This window comes from Gambusia affinis, linkage group LG22, assembly GCF_019740435.1.
Source record: "Gambusia affinis linkage group LG22, SWU_Gaff_1.0, whole genome shotgun sequence".
NCBI classification, from domain to species: Eukaryota; Metazoa; Chordata; class Actinopteri; order Cyprinodontiformes; family Poeciliidae; genus Gambusia; species Gambusia affinis.
Window position 1 is genome coordinate 6,652,797 of NC_057889.1, and position 13,623 is coordinate 6,666,419.

The 13,623-nt window shown below is 35.3% G+C and overlaps 1 protein-coding gene across 1 annotated transcript in view; it reads right to left on the reverse strand.

The window, feature by feature from the left end:
* The window catches only part of rngtt (RNA guanylyltransferase and 5'-phosphatase), an 83,563-nt gene that overhangs the window by 38,534 nt on the left and 31,406 nt on the right, over nt 1–13,623 (reverse strand). The window contains exon 11 of the mRNA XM_044106861.1: nt 8,840–9,004. Coding sequence (XP_043962796.1) covers nt 8,840–9,004 — 165 coding nt within the window. The remainder of the gene's footprint in view (nt 1–8,839; nt 9,005–13,623) is intronic.

The following is a 13,623-nucleotide window of genomic DNA, read 5'->3' on the forward strand; positions in this document are numbered from 1 at the left end:
CTAATGTGAATGGCCCTCTGAAGCCAGTGTGCAGTTGCCTATTAAATGAAAATCCACATTGGTGAGTGTGTGGGCTTGGTATGCAGTCTGGAGAGTTCTTGTGACTTAAAAATTTTAATATTTAAATGAATATTTGGGGTTTCAATTAATTAAAACATAAAATAATATGTGCATTACTTGGTGTGTCAAGGAAGAAAAACATTAAAGTTCTTGAATCTCATTGGACACAGAGTAAACAAACATTATTTATGAGGCATTATAGCATCACAGCCAAGATTTGCTCTTTTTGATCAACATACATGTCATTTTGAAACTAATTCCCGACATATTTGGGCTTTAGTCCTCCAAATTCCACACATTATTTCATTCATCTGTTCAAACATTAGCATTTCTGGATTGTAAATGACCAAAATGCCAAGCTCAAAGCTTCATAGGTGTCAAAAAAAGGTTGGTTTTAGGGTTGTGACTCATTAATAGGCTTTCTGTTCAAAAAGAACTTCCAAAAAAGTTCCATTGCTTGTTTTTAAGAGTACAAAAGGTGCAGTATCCTGACAGATAAACTGTCAGGGTGTTTGTGCCCTCACACTCCACTTAGAGCTCTGGGGTCAATAAATCAGTTGCTATTAGCCGATCTTGGATTCACACTGAAAAACAGAGCTGACAGAGTGTTTCAGTGGTAGACCCACATCTGTACAACAGTCTCCTGTCTGCTTTTAGAGTTGCAGAAAACCTTAAACGTCCCATTTCATTTCAGAGGCTGTGAGAAACCTTTATTTATTTCAATTAAAAATGTTAGTTTATATGCATGGCTCATTTACTGAATGTTATTAATACTTAATAACCAACTGAGCTGGTTTTAAAAGTGCTATAAAAATTTAAAAGGTAGAACTACATAATTTTAAGGTTTACACAAATCTCTTGAGGTGATTTAAGTTAAATTGCTGGAGAACTCCAACATTGGTCAGTTCATGACTTCACTCAGGCTACCTTACTGTTAGGTAAAGATCACTGACCAGAGCTCAGGAGAGGAAAGATAAACTACCTACCACAAACACATAGCTCACACCTTTGCAGACAAACAGTCACACTCAAGCAGCACACAGATAGTGTGAGAAGCCAACAACCGAGGGGCAGCTCCTTACTGAGCTCTAACAACATGCTGCTGTATTTAAGCTGTCAGACGGAAGAGAGTGTATCTGATCTGTGTTACAGCTCAGGGGGCTTGGCAAGATGTCTGAAAAGAAAATGTTTTGACCAGAAGATAAAGAACTTGTCCAAAATCCATCAAATGTGACACACATCATGGAAAATCAAATTAAGCGGTGCTAAAATACAAACATATATAAGAACCCTGAAAAAGCTACATAGCAGAGCTTAATTTATATTTTGAGAGAACACCTATGAGATTGCATTGTTCTACTTTTTGTGCATATAGTCCGAATAGTCAAGAAACATTTGCAGAAAAGAAGTTATACATTTTCCCCAGGCAATGGGGAATAAAGGCTTAGAGAAACGGGTTAAGTGCATAACATAGGTGTTGTGAATGAGTCAGTATTCTCCAGCGACATTATAGGATCACTTGCTTTTGAACTGCAACACTTTTTCTTTTACTGGTTTTCACCACAATGCATTTTCTCTTTAGACTTTTAACCCCTAATTTAAGCTATTCTAACAAAAACACTCCAGTAATCCCATGAGAAAATGTGCCCACCCACATTGGCGTACCCAAACCTTATTAAACCAAATTGAGCCAAACTTTTATTCAGGTCTTGTTTGAAAGCAAACCCAATTAATGGTTCATTCAGAAATCCTCCACTCCTAAAGATAACAACATCTACTGGTTCTCAGCAGGAAAATGATTTTAAACCCCAGTGTGATGCTTTGCAAAATCCTAAGTACTTTTACCAAGAGTTTCTCTATTTTGAAAAAAGTCCTAAAGCAAATTAAAGTTACTCCTGGAAATGTCTTATCTGATCATAACTGATGAATATTATGGCTTAGAGTACCATAAATTTATAAGCAGTGCAGTCTATATCATGACACTGTACTAAGTTCACATCAGACTAGCCTATTTGCTTATCATTTAAGGAAAAAAAGAATTTGCATTCAGAATTTCACAAGTGTTTGATACATCAAAATAAATAAACTTACTGCCTGTAAGTAGGCCTGTCACAATAACAGATTTTGCTGAGCGACTGTCTCCAAAATTATTGCGATAAACGATAATATTGTTTGAAGACCTTTTTACACTGATTTAATGAAAATGACGTAATAATGTAAGTGGTTTCCTGCCAAAGATAGATACACTTTATTTTCAAAAGAACACTTAACACTGGAACTGATAAACAAAATAAACAAAAACAAAATTAAAATATATTCTCAGTCTCCATTAACAAAAAACACACTTGAATAAAAACTAAACAACATAAAGCCAAAGTGTAAATAAATACTGCATTCAACCAAAAGAGTGCAGATTATGAAGTCTGTATACCATATTGCCCTTCAGTAATCATTAGATTTAAATAGAGAAGATGGATTGCAATAGTTCACACTACACCATTTTTAGTCCCAATTTTCCCCTTACGTCAATCTTAGAACGTTGGGCCGTTCTAAGATTGTCGCTTGCGATTAACCAACCATCCTGTAGTGTGTGGTGTGTTACGGTAGATCGTTGTGGCCGCTCCGATCTAAATCAGGGTTTTTTTTCCCAACTGGGATCGTTAACGCAGCCTGTTGAATGTGACGGGTAGCCAATCAGAAAGCACGGATTCTCCTCCTGCTTTCTGAGGGGAAATTACCGAGGGGAATCCCAAACAGCTGACATGCAACCAAAGTCCAGCGGACATTGGAGATATGTGGAAATAACAATAATGTTTATAAAACATTTCCTGCAAAGAATACAGAAATGACAAGAGGAGGAGTTGGAGCGAAATTGCTATGCAGTTGATGAACCCGGTGACTTTTCAGCTGTTCTTCGTTAACGTGACATAAAAAGGTTCTAATGATTTTCATTCAGTCGGGACGTTACGCTGACACTAGAGCCACATGCACTGCAGGCACATTGTAGTAAAGCATTGATTAATGCCTGGTTTTAAAATTAGTTAACTAGACTTGTAGCCATTATTTTGTGCCTATTGTTGGACACCACAGGGCACGATCGAACCTGATCGAACCGTTATACCTAGGATTTCTGTCGGTTAGTCTGCGGTCTCTCAGGTTTTGAAAATGGGCCGACAATCGGCCGACAGCTCTAAGATGGTATTGTGTGCGCTGAGCATTACACTAAGGAAATGAGGAAGGGAGGGTCAGTGGAGAGCAGCGGAGTTGAGCCTTTTTTTATTCAATTTATCGTACGATTAATTGATTTATTGTTTATCGTGACAAGCCTACCTGTGAGCAAACAAGATAAAAATAAGAGAAGAAGAGATGGAATGCACCATTTTTGTTTTGGAAAAATGGTAAAAAGTGGAATTTTGTTTTCTTGTGAAACAGGAAAAATAAAATGCTACATCTTCACTTGAGACATGCTGGATTTAGAAATCAACACATTTAGGTGCAGCCTGGAAATGTAGACTAGGCAGTTAGTAGAAGCTACAGTGTCAAGGTGCTTATGCAAAAATCTTTAGAAAAACTGTAATACATGACCTAATCACCACTTTCTCACAGGTGTGACTTTGACCGGTCCAGATTTGTCCACATTTGCAGACCCTGCGGAGTCCCCACAAGAAGTTTACCTATAGTTTGTCACACTGCCACTACAAAAAAAACCTGTCCACACAGCAGTGATGTGTTGAAACCTGCTGAGTGACAGGGGATTGTCAAAAAGCTCTTTAACAAGCTCCAAAGTACTTGGACAAACCAACACTGACAAAAACACTTTCTCCATCCCTGAGATGCTTTAAGTGGTCGTTACTGTAACTAAGTTCATCTCTACAGCATTCCTCTGCAGCTGCCTCCAGTTTTCCATTGTGTGGATGAAAACATAGTCATTTAGAGGAAGCTTTAGGGATGCTTTCACAGTGTGTTATGTGTCATTATCCATCTGCTCTGTGAGGCGCAATCCTTTTATTTTTGTACCGTTTGAGTGAAGAAACAAAAAGCCTGTGTTTTTCTCAATTTGTCAACAAAAATTGAGGCAAACATTTTAGATGTTTTTTTTTTTTAATAAAAATATTCATCTCTCCATTTACTACCTTAATAGAAACTGTTTTTGACATGACTGAAGTAGTCTCTTTTGTGATTGGTGGTACAAGTAAAGCCATATGTTCTTTATTTCAAATCTACTGCACTGAAGGGAACATTCTTTAATACCGTAATAATTGCTAGGAGCTGCATTAAAGAAAGGTATGTGCCTTAATCATTACAGACCAGGTAGAGAGGACTACAAAAAAAAAAAAAAATCCAATTAGAATAAACGAAAAGGTGCTTAAATAGAAACCCAGAAAGCTGAGATAAATCCGATTTTCTGTGTTATGAGCGTTTCAGGAGAAAACTATTTTAATAGGTGTCTATATGCATGCAGGCTGAATTGCTTAGTATACATAATTAGATTGGAGCATTGAAATTATCCTTAGTTTACAAGCCCTGAAATTAAGAAGTCAAGTGGTCCAGAAAAAATTTAATTAAAGCAATCATAATGTTTATATGAAACTGCATTTGTAGAAAAAGTGAATTATAAAACTTGAAATCCCTCTTTTATGTTAGGCTAGAAAACAACTGCAATCACATGTCAGTTCAAATGCACAAAGAAAATCAATAGCTAGATTTTTAAGTTTATTCCAAGTGTTCTAATACAAATAAATTTTATTCCCATTAAATTTATAAATTACCTGTTAATAGAAATGCATGACATACTGCTACAAAAGTAGTACTACTAAAAAAAGGCACTGGACGGCTTGCCATAAGTGATGGAACTATAAATTCTTCAAGAAGACCCGGCAAGAGGAATGTCAAACTCAACTGTCTCTGGGTTATGCAGCACGACGATGAATTAACAGTTTGGAATGGCCTAATCAAAGTCTGAGCTTACATCTAATTGAAATACCTCTGCTTCACCTTGAACAAATCTTTTATATTTAAAGACCCTTAAATGAGGCTGAATTGAAGCAATTCTACAAAGAAAATTGGGCCACAGTGATGCAGAAAACTCAGCAGAAGTTATAGCAAAGCCTAGAGATGAATGTTGTCATATGTGGCACAACCACCATATTAAGGGGGCAATTATGCTTTTTTTTTTTTTTTAAGCACCAGGCTGGCTTGGAGTCATTTTTACTTATTTAAGAATAGCTTTTTATATTCCTTTGGTTTATTTGCTTGGTCAGAAACATTTAAGTGTGGCCACAAATCAAAATAGCAGAAATCTATAAAAAGACAAACACCATTTCCTGCCAGTCTATCATAGCAGGTCAAGATATCCCCAAAGGTCAAAAGGAGGAAAAGATACAGCAGACTAAAGGCATAAAGATGAAGCACAGCTGTTGCACAGCAGTCTAAAAAGCATTAAAAGCACCTGTTGACCTGACCCAGAGAATGCACACTGTTTTTCTTGGGTAAATTAACTGATCTTGGCAGGCAGAAGGAAAGCAGGTAAGCGGAGCAAAAGTAAACGAGTCGCTACAGTCGATACTCTCTCGCCAGTGAGTCTGACCTTTAGCGTATGAATACAGCCTCCATCATCAGTTGTTGCATAATGTCTTGGAGGCTTGAGGAAAAACTAAAAATTCTCAAAGCTGCAGAGGTAAACAAACATTAGTCACAGAGTCTATGTCGTGTGCTCTTCCAAGCAGCATAAGCCCTTATACAACAGACAACATGTTTCCCTCGGTGAGTGGGTGCAAGAGCAGGAGAGAGACAAAAGATGCAGTTTCTTCTTGAATCTAAACCGAGGAGGACGCAAGTGTTACAAAGGCCAGAAGTGAATGCTGATTTTTCCTCGTCTTATTTTTGCTATTCTTTTAGTGCTGACAATTTTCAAACATAGGCAGGAAAATTATCAGATTTTAAATGCATCTGGCAATTAATGCTCCATCATCACCTTTCTAGAAATATGACACAGTAGCACACACACTTTGATGTTGAGATAAAAGAGGCTGCCGCAGATTTTTTGGATACATGCAGCACAAACACTGTGACTCATACACGTTATGTGTACGGCACGTTTGCATCACAGCTACAGCTTTTACACAACTGCAACTCAAATATCTTTCAAATCACCCCATTGTATTACTTTATCTCATGCATCATGCATTCACTGCCACTTTTACTTCAATTTTGATCTGTATTGGAACAAAGACCGTTTCACTATATTGTGCTTTTAATCTGAATAATTCCTACTAGTTATTTAATACTAAATAAGCTTTAATCTAAACTGCTGTAATAAGGTAATACCCAAGATGTTATTGCAATATTAGGACAGAATTTCGATAAGACATTTGACTCTTGAATACAAACCAGTTAAAATTTTTTTTCTATCAATCTGAACTTGTCAGAGGGGCCGCTTTAATGCCTTTAGGTCAAACTAAATTTAGTTTTATTTTACCCTTTTTTCTGAATATTAATCAAATATATTCACCATAATTTTCATTTGCTTTAAGACACAATGAATCAAATTAGGGTCATTCACTGAAGAGTTGAGGTTATAAATATTTAGTCAATACAATACATGACAATGTTTCAAGCTTTAAAGAATTAAACCACATTTTCTTGTATACAGGAACCTTGAAAACCCCCATCTAAATGCTTGAATGGAAGTTTTTTGTAAAAATCATCACTTGATACAGCCTGAAACTCTAATACTCATTTCTGTTATCCAAGAGGGAACATTGGTTTCCACCATGTAAACTAATCCTCTTAGAAAATTGCCAATACTATTAAATTCAAAGGGCAAAAGAAAGCCTGGTATTTCAGCCCAGAATTTATTTCTAATTCAGAAAGGAGAACACATGAGTCTCTGACAAATACAGACTTCAGTCAATTTAACATTCCCCTTTTACAAAAAAAGACATCTATTAAGAATATTTCTTTACATAAAAAAGGAGGTAAAAAAATCCGCCTCCTGAAGTGTGGACACAAATTTACTAGTTTATAGTAGTTTATATACTATAAACTAGACACTTTTTAACTAGTTGTTTTTATTATGTTTGGGGCAGCAGTAAATTTCTGTAAGATAAAATGAAATATCTGGGCTTATTTGAGTCAGCAATGATAAGACCCAGAGGGAGAATGTACCATTATTTTAGTCTTTAACCTTATATTACTTATACTTTTGGCTATTTGTCTTTAAGACAAAATACAATATCTGAGTTTATTTGAGTTCATCAAAAATATAACATCAAGGTTTATAAATTCTGTGCATATTTCCACAGATTTTTGGATCTCATAACCATTAGCACACTAATAAATTTACCCATAAAATTCTTACATTTAGTGCATACTACACAACACCTTACAAAAAAATAAGAACAGAACACAACAGCTCATACACAGTTGCTGCTAAATGTAGTTATTTCCACTTTCCTGTCAATTCAATGGGAAAATCCAAAATACACTATCATATTGTCTTGGTGTGCAAGTCCGACTAAAACAAAAAGGTTCCTTGTGAAATAAGTGGAGGAAGTGAAACTAAAAAATACCCCCAATTGGTGGGGAAATGACAGCCTAAATGTGCAAATGAATTAGATGAAAAACAGAAGCTTAGAAACAGACAAAAGTCGCCATACAACTGAAATATCACAAGAAGGAATTTGTGGTCAATACACCATGAAGTGGAGGTTTGTGCTGGGATGAATTAATGAGCCTGATTCCAGTTATCCTTAGCCAATGCCCCATACAACAGAGATAGGACTGTACAGAGAGCAGATGGTCACTAAGGGACACAATGGGGAGCTCAGAAGCCATACAGCGTACCAGTGACTTCATTTCCAGAATATCTTCATCAAAATGAACCCAAAAACTTCCAGTGTTGATCCTTCACAAGAATTCTTAGAAATGTGGGTAGCACAGGGTTAGACCTTAGGTAACAATTTCAACAATGAACAACTCTAAGAAACTGGAGTTGGGAGACATGGAAAAAAAAAACATACAAAAAAGCATAAATATCACCCCCTCACTGCAGTTTGATCATCTGGGGTCACAGCAAGACATACCAAGATTTCCAACTGATCTTTGTTCGAGCCAAACACAAAATTAATTGTGCTCTGAACCCCTGTAGACCTGAAAGAAGGCACGAGAGCACAGACCTTTGAGGAAGACTTAACAGCCATTGAGGCGATAAAAGCTTTGCTGCTTTCAGCTGACTGTTTTTTAACCTCAGCAGATCATTTATTTATTTTCAGACAACAAGAAAAACACTACTGAATATAACAGGGAATATTTCTCGTAAAGTCAACAAAAATGCTAAAAAGCACAAGAAATGTGTATTCAAGCTCACACAAAGAAAACAGGTCTAGACATTGTATTGTAATCCTGGTTTCCAATCACTTGAGATTGCATTGAATGAGTCCCAGCGGGAAATAGCCAAGGCACTAGACACTCAAGTGAGTGCTCTTATCCTCCCTAGAGCTCGTCCTTCCCGTAGCATAAAGGTGAAAAAAGTATGTTTCATCATCTGCATCTCCTTCTCTTGAGACCAATTTGCCCTTGAAGAGCTATTTCCCTGGAAAATAAATTCTCTAGGAAAAATCTGGGATGCAACTGACAGATTACATACAAGTGTACAACGTGTACGATAATTAGGTTGCCTGGATTTGTGCATTTTGGCATGACCAAAAGAAAGGATGAATCTTAACTGGGTCACATCTGGCCAAGTTAAAGCGAGGGGAAGGATTTGGAAAGCTGTTACCTTGCGAGACGCGTGGATGTCGAAGAAGGGCTTATTTCGGACACTGAAGGGCTCCTTGGTTTTGTCGATCTGTCCGAGCTTCATTTTTTCCTGACGTGGAGAAATTATTTCCTTTTCCATGCACAGGAGTCGAATATTAAAATCACACTGGCCAACAGGTTGTCCCTGAAAAACACACAACAAAAACACATTTCAATTTTTAATTAACACACTAATTTATTGATCTATTTCCTTTGTTTTCTTTCTTTCTCTTTACACTTAGATGAAAAATTATGGTCTTGGTTAGGAGTCTTAGCAGTGTGAATATCAGTAGCTAATGCTGAAAACTGAAAACCAAAAGCTAACAGGATTTCTTTTCTTAAGTAGAGCTGAACAGTATTTCAAATATTAGTCTGCAGTAAATACCTGTTTGTAATAAAATGTGGTTTAGGATATCTTTAAAGTAATAATTAGTATCTGGATGGACTCCACCTGCATTAATGCACTCATGTTGCACATCTTTAGCAGATAGGTCGTTAAAACTCATAGAACAGTGGGGACAGTGTTTATTGTAAATCACTAAAAGCAAGCGACAGAAAAATTGGGTAATTGTACTCAATATCCATACTGCAGTTTTCAGCATTAAATCAAATGCTGAATCAAATATTTTCCTGATACTCTGTTGCCTTGAAGAGCAGTGTCCAGAAGTAGTAAGACTCCTTTAATTTATCATTTATTCTTTATTATACAACACTACAAACACAGCTTCTTTGTGACAATGATGAGACCTTCCACACATCACAGCAAAGACCCGCTGCTGTCCTGCACAAATAATCCTACTGTCCTCTCAAACAGACATGGCCACCGAGGCAGAACAAAGGTGAAATGAAACCCATCTGGTGAAGCGAAAGATTGCTGCCACACCGAGCAGCAGAAAGCCTGAATTTCTGTTGCTGGTTATAAATAACAAGGTTTGGAAAAGTAGAAGATATAATGACTAACATCACAACGTATTTATTTCAGTGTTAACTGGTGCAGAAAAGATGCTATGAATCCAACCTGTCTGCGGCAAAGCATCAACAGACGGTTCCTGCCATTTATCTATTTCTGAATTAGCATACTGACTCAATAAAACTGACTCAGATAAAAAAATAAAAATAAAAATGGATGTCAACCTGTTGAAAACAAACGTCATCCATGGCAACTTTGACTTTTAATAATTCTCACAAGTTAAAAGGAAGATTCAAACTCCAAATGAAATGAATATTGATTTTTGAATTCTCCGAAAAAAAATTATAGAAAGCCGGCAACTGAAATTTTTAATACACCTCAATTTTTTTTTCCATTATTCCGCTACATGTTTTTAAATCCAGAGAAAATGTATTTTAAAAGAAGACGGACCCTTAAAAAAACCAGACAAAAACAGTAAGAGTAAAACAATTTGAATGAAGAAATTTTGATTAAAGCAATACATTTTCTTTGCGAGAATCTATGTAAAAATACATATGGCTTTAATTCCTTCTAAATATATAACTGCCTCTAAACCATTTTCATCTGATTAAATTAGGGGTTTTTTGCTGATTAAATACGTTATGAATAATGTATTTAAATAAAACGTTTTTTTAAATAGTCAAATATATCAAAAAAAAAGTCTTTTGTTTGTTATTTCTTGTGGGGTATTTTGTAAAATATTGTCCAAAACTACTAATGGAAAGCAATTATGAATCATTAATATTTCAGGAATGTTTTCACAGGAAATAAAAAATATAGCCCTACAGAAAATTCATTATCTTCAAAATGAAAAGGGTTTAAACGTCTTACAACCAAAATTATAAAACAATGTGGAACTATTGCACTTTTACGACTATTAAACTAATGTATTGCTAATCAATACTCTCTGATGTGTATTGACGGGTTCTGCACTGCAAAGTGTGAATTGCAGCCATTAGTATTCTGCTCCAGCTCTGCGATAAAAGGTCATTTCTTTTCTCGAGAGGATTATATTGACTTTAGATGGGAAGAAAAAACCCCAGTTTTCCTCCAGTTGGATGGGAAAGAAATAGCTGATGATTAGCTGGAATTAGATGTTATTACAAGCCTATATAGGCTTGTGCTTTACAGACATTAAGCAGGAAAAAAGCCCCAAATAATCTCATAGAATATCAATTTAAATAAACTGATCTCTGTAGGAAAGTAGTCTGCATTTTAATAAGCATGTATATTTACTTTTTCAAATGTACAGCTCACACATATATAACAAGAAAGCAAAAAGAAAAAAAATGTATTGTGTTGCTCAATTATTTACCCTTTTGGTCTCTCCTTTTTGTGAAAATAAAATTTAAATGCAAAAATTGCCTGCACCGACTGCAAAAAGAACATTTCTGAAAAACACAATAAATAGTAATAATCTCTACGTAATAATCCTAAATAAAACCTTTGAGATATACTTTTGCACATATATTTTCCCACAAGAAATTCACAAATATTGCAAAAATGCATTTAAATTGTCCAGCTTTTGGTCCAAATGAGCTATTGTGGCATTGATGTAACTAGCTAACATCTTTGTTTGCAAAGATAAGAGTGTAATTAACATTTTGAAAAGTAACACTGGTATGGAGTCTGGATTACTGCCTAGAAATTTAGGCAATGATTTGACAATACAACCAGACACTGAGAATAGAAACGTGAGGAATCTGGAAATAAATATGCAACAATTTATAATCCTCAATTTCTACTTCAATTTTCTATTACAATTTCTATCTGCTAGATGATAGACAAAGAGATCAACTGTAACATTTTGATATATCAAAACCATGTCTTCATGACCTTTATTTAATTTTAGACTGTTTTGACAATGTTGCTCATCAATGTATAAGTCATTTTTAGAAAGTTTTAATAGAGAAATCTTTTTAATATAGAAATCATAACTTGCTTGTTTTTCCACACAAGGTGACAGCAGTAACACTACTTTCTCCTGGAGCAACAGCTGGTATCATGTCCCACACATTTAGCACCATCTGTCAGCTGTGTCATCAGGAAAGGACAAGATGTAAGTGTGGATGATTCAAGGCTTGTGTTGTCTATGCCAGCTCAAGAGGAAAATACAGCAAAGGAAAAATCTTGTTAGGGAAACATCACTAGGGACAGAAGCTCGCTTTTACTAGTCAAATCACAAAGACATCTTAATTTGTCCGTTTCTGTTGTGATTCTATAGACCAAATGTGTCTGTTTGGGGGAATATAAATATATCAGGCATTCACGTGTGGTTTCACAATCATCACTGATTTGAAAAGCACTGAGGAAGTGTCTGACAAGAATATTATTTACTATTTCTGGAAGTGTAGCAATGATTGTCACAGTTAATACAAATCTACTCAGAAATACTTTCATCGGCTCTGATATTGATTCCACACATCCCCTCTGGAAACCCGGCACTGACATACATACATGCTGTTTGAATTAGACTTTCTTTATACAAGTCATTCCCTTGCATGTTCAATGTATAGACGAACACTGCTTCATTGGCAGATGTGCCAAAACAATAAAAATGAGGATAAGATCACATCCAGAAACCTTCCCAATACTGTGATATAATAAATCAAAACCTATTTTAATTAATTTACCATATATAACAGATGTTTAAATCTAAAACAATAAATCATGTCATATTGTGGGTGTTTTCACACCTTAATAATCTGGTAGACGAACTTACGGTATTAGTTACACTGTCAGCTGGTGCGTTTCACTTTCACACTGCACCGTGTCAAATGAGCTAAACCTTAAAGAAAAAGAACAAAACAGTTCCTCCCGTTGCCTATTGTGGCGATCCACCAAGATCCACTGAAGGAAACATCACAAACACCTCTGAAAAAGACACTGAGCAAAACTTCCTTCATCACAAACAAAAATGAAGTGAAGTCAGACTTTTATTTTTAAGATTACGACTGATACAAAAATAAAGAATAAGCTAGAACTGATTTATTTTGAGACTGTTAACTTAGTTAATGGTTAGGTGGTGAACTACAGTTAAAATTATTCATAACCTCACAGATTTAAGTGAGAAGTAATCTTTTGATTTTATGAAAATGTTTCTACCGACTAAGTTGACCTTTTAAAGTAAAAGACCAAAATACCTGTGGAAGCATACTAAGAGCTGACTAGCAATTAAAACACAAGTTTTTTTTAATATAATGCTAATGAAGATGTTTCCCCATTTATTATTGAAAAGGTACAAATAATTTTTATTTCATGAAATGTAAATGTAAACTAGGCTTCTTTTGCTGTGTATTATTGTCTTTTGAGAGATGTTCATCTATTTTTTAATTAAAAACAAACCTGTTTGCTTTTTGATAATAATTTTACACCAAAATCCAGAGGTGTGAATAATTTTGTTCTTAGCTGCAAAAATGAGAATTTTCAAGACTTGGAGAAGATTTTCGCTGGTGATTATTCATGTTTTGAAATTAACAGTAAAAACTTGTAAAAAGCTTGTCAGCAAACATGAGGATTTGACTGGTGTTGTATCAGCAAAGAACAGTTCAGAATTTAATGAATGTGAATAAAAACATACCTTATTTTCAAAATTGATATACCCTTGTATTAATTTGAAACACTGTGCCTAATCCTAAATGACACGAAGTGGACAGAACAGTCCTGTTAGTCAAATCCAAGTTAATATATTTGAAACACCATTTTTGGAGAGAGTTTGTCAAAGATAAAAAGTGGAAAAAACTAGACATAAAGAAACTAAATCCATAAGAAAAAAATAAAAAGAACCACAATAAGTAGCAGAACCAAAAATAAAA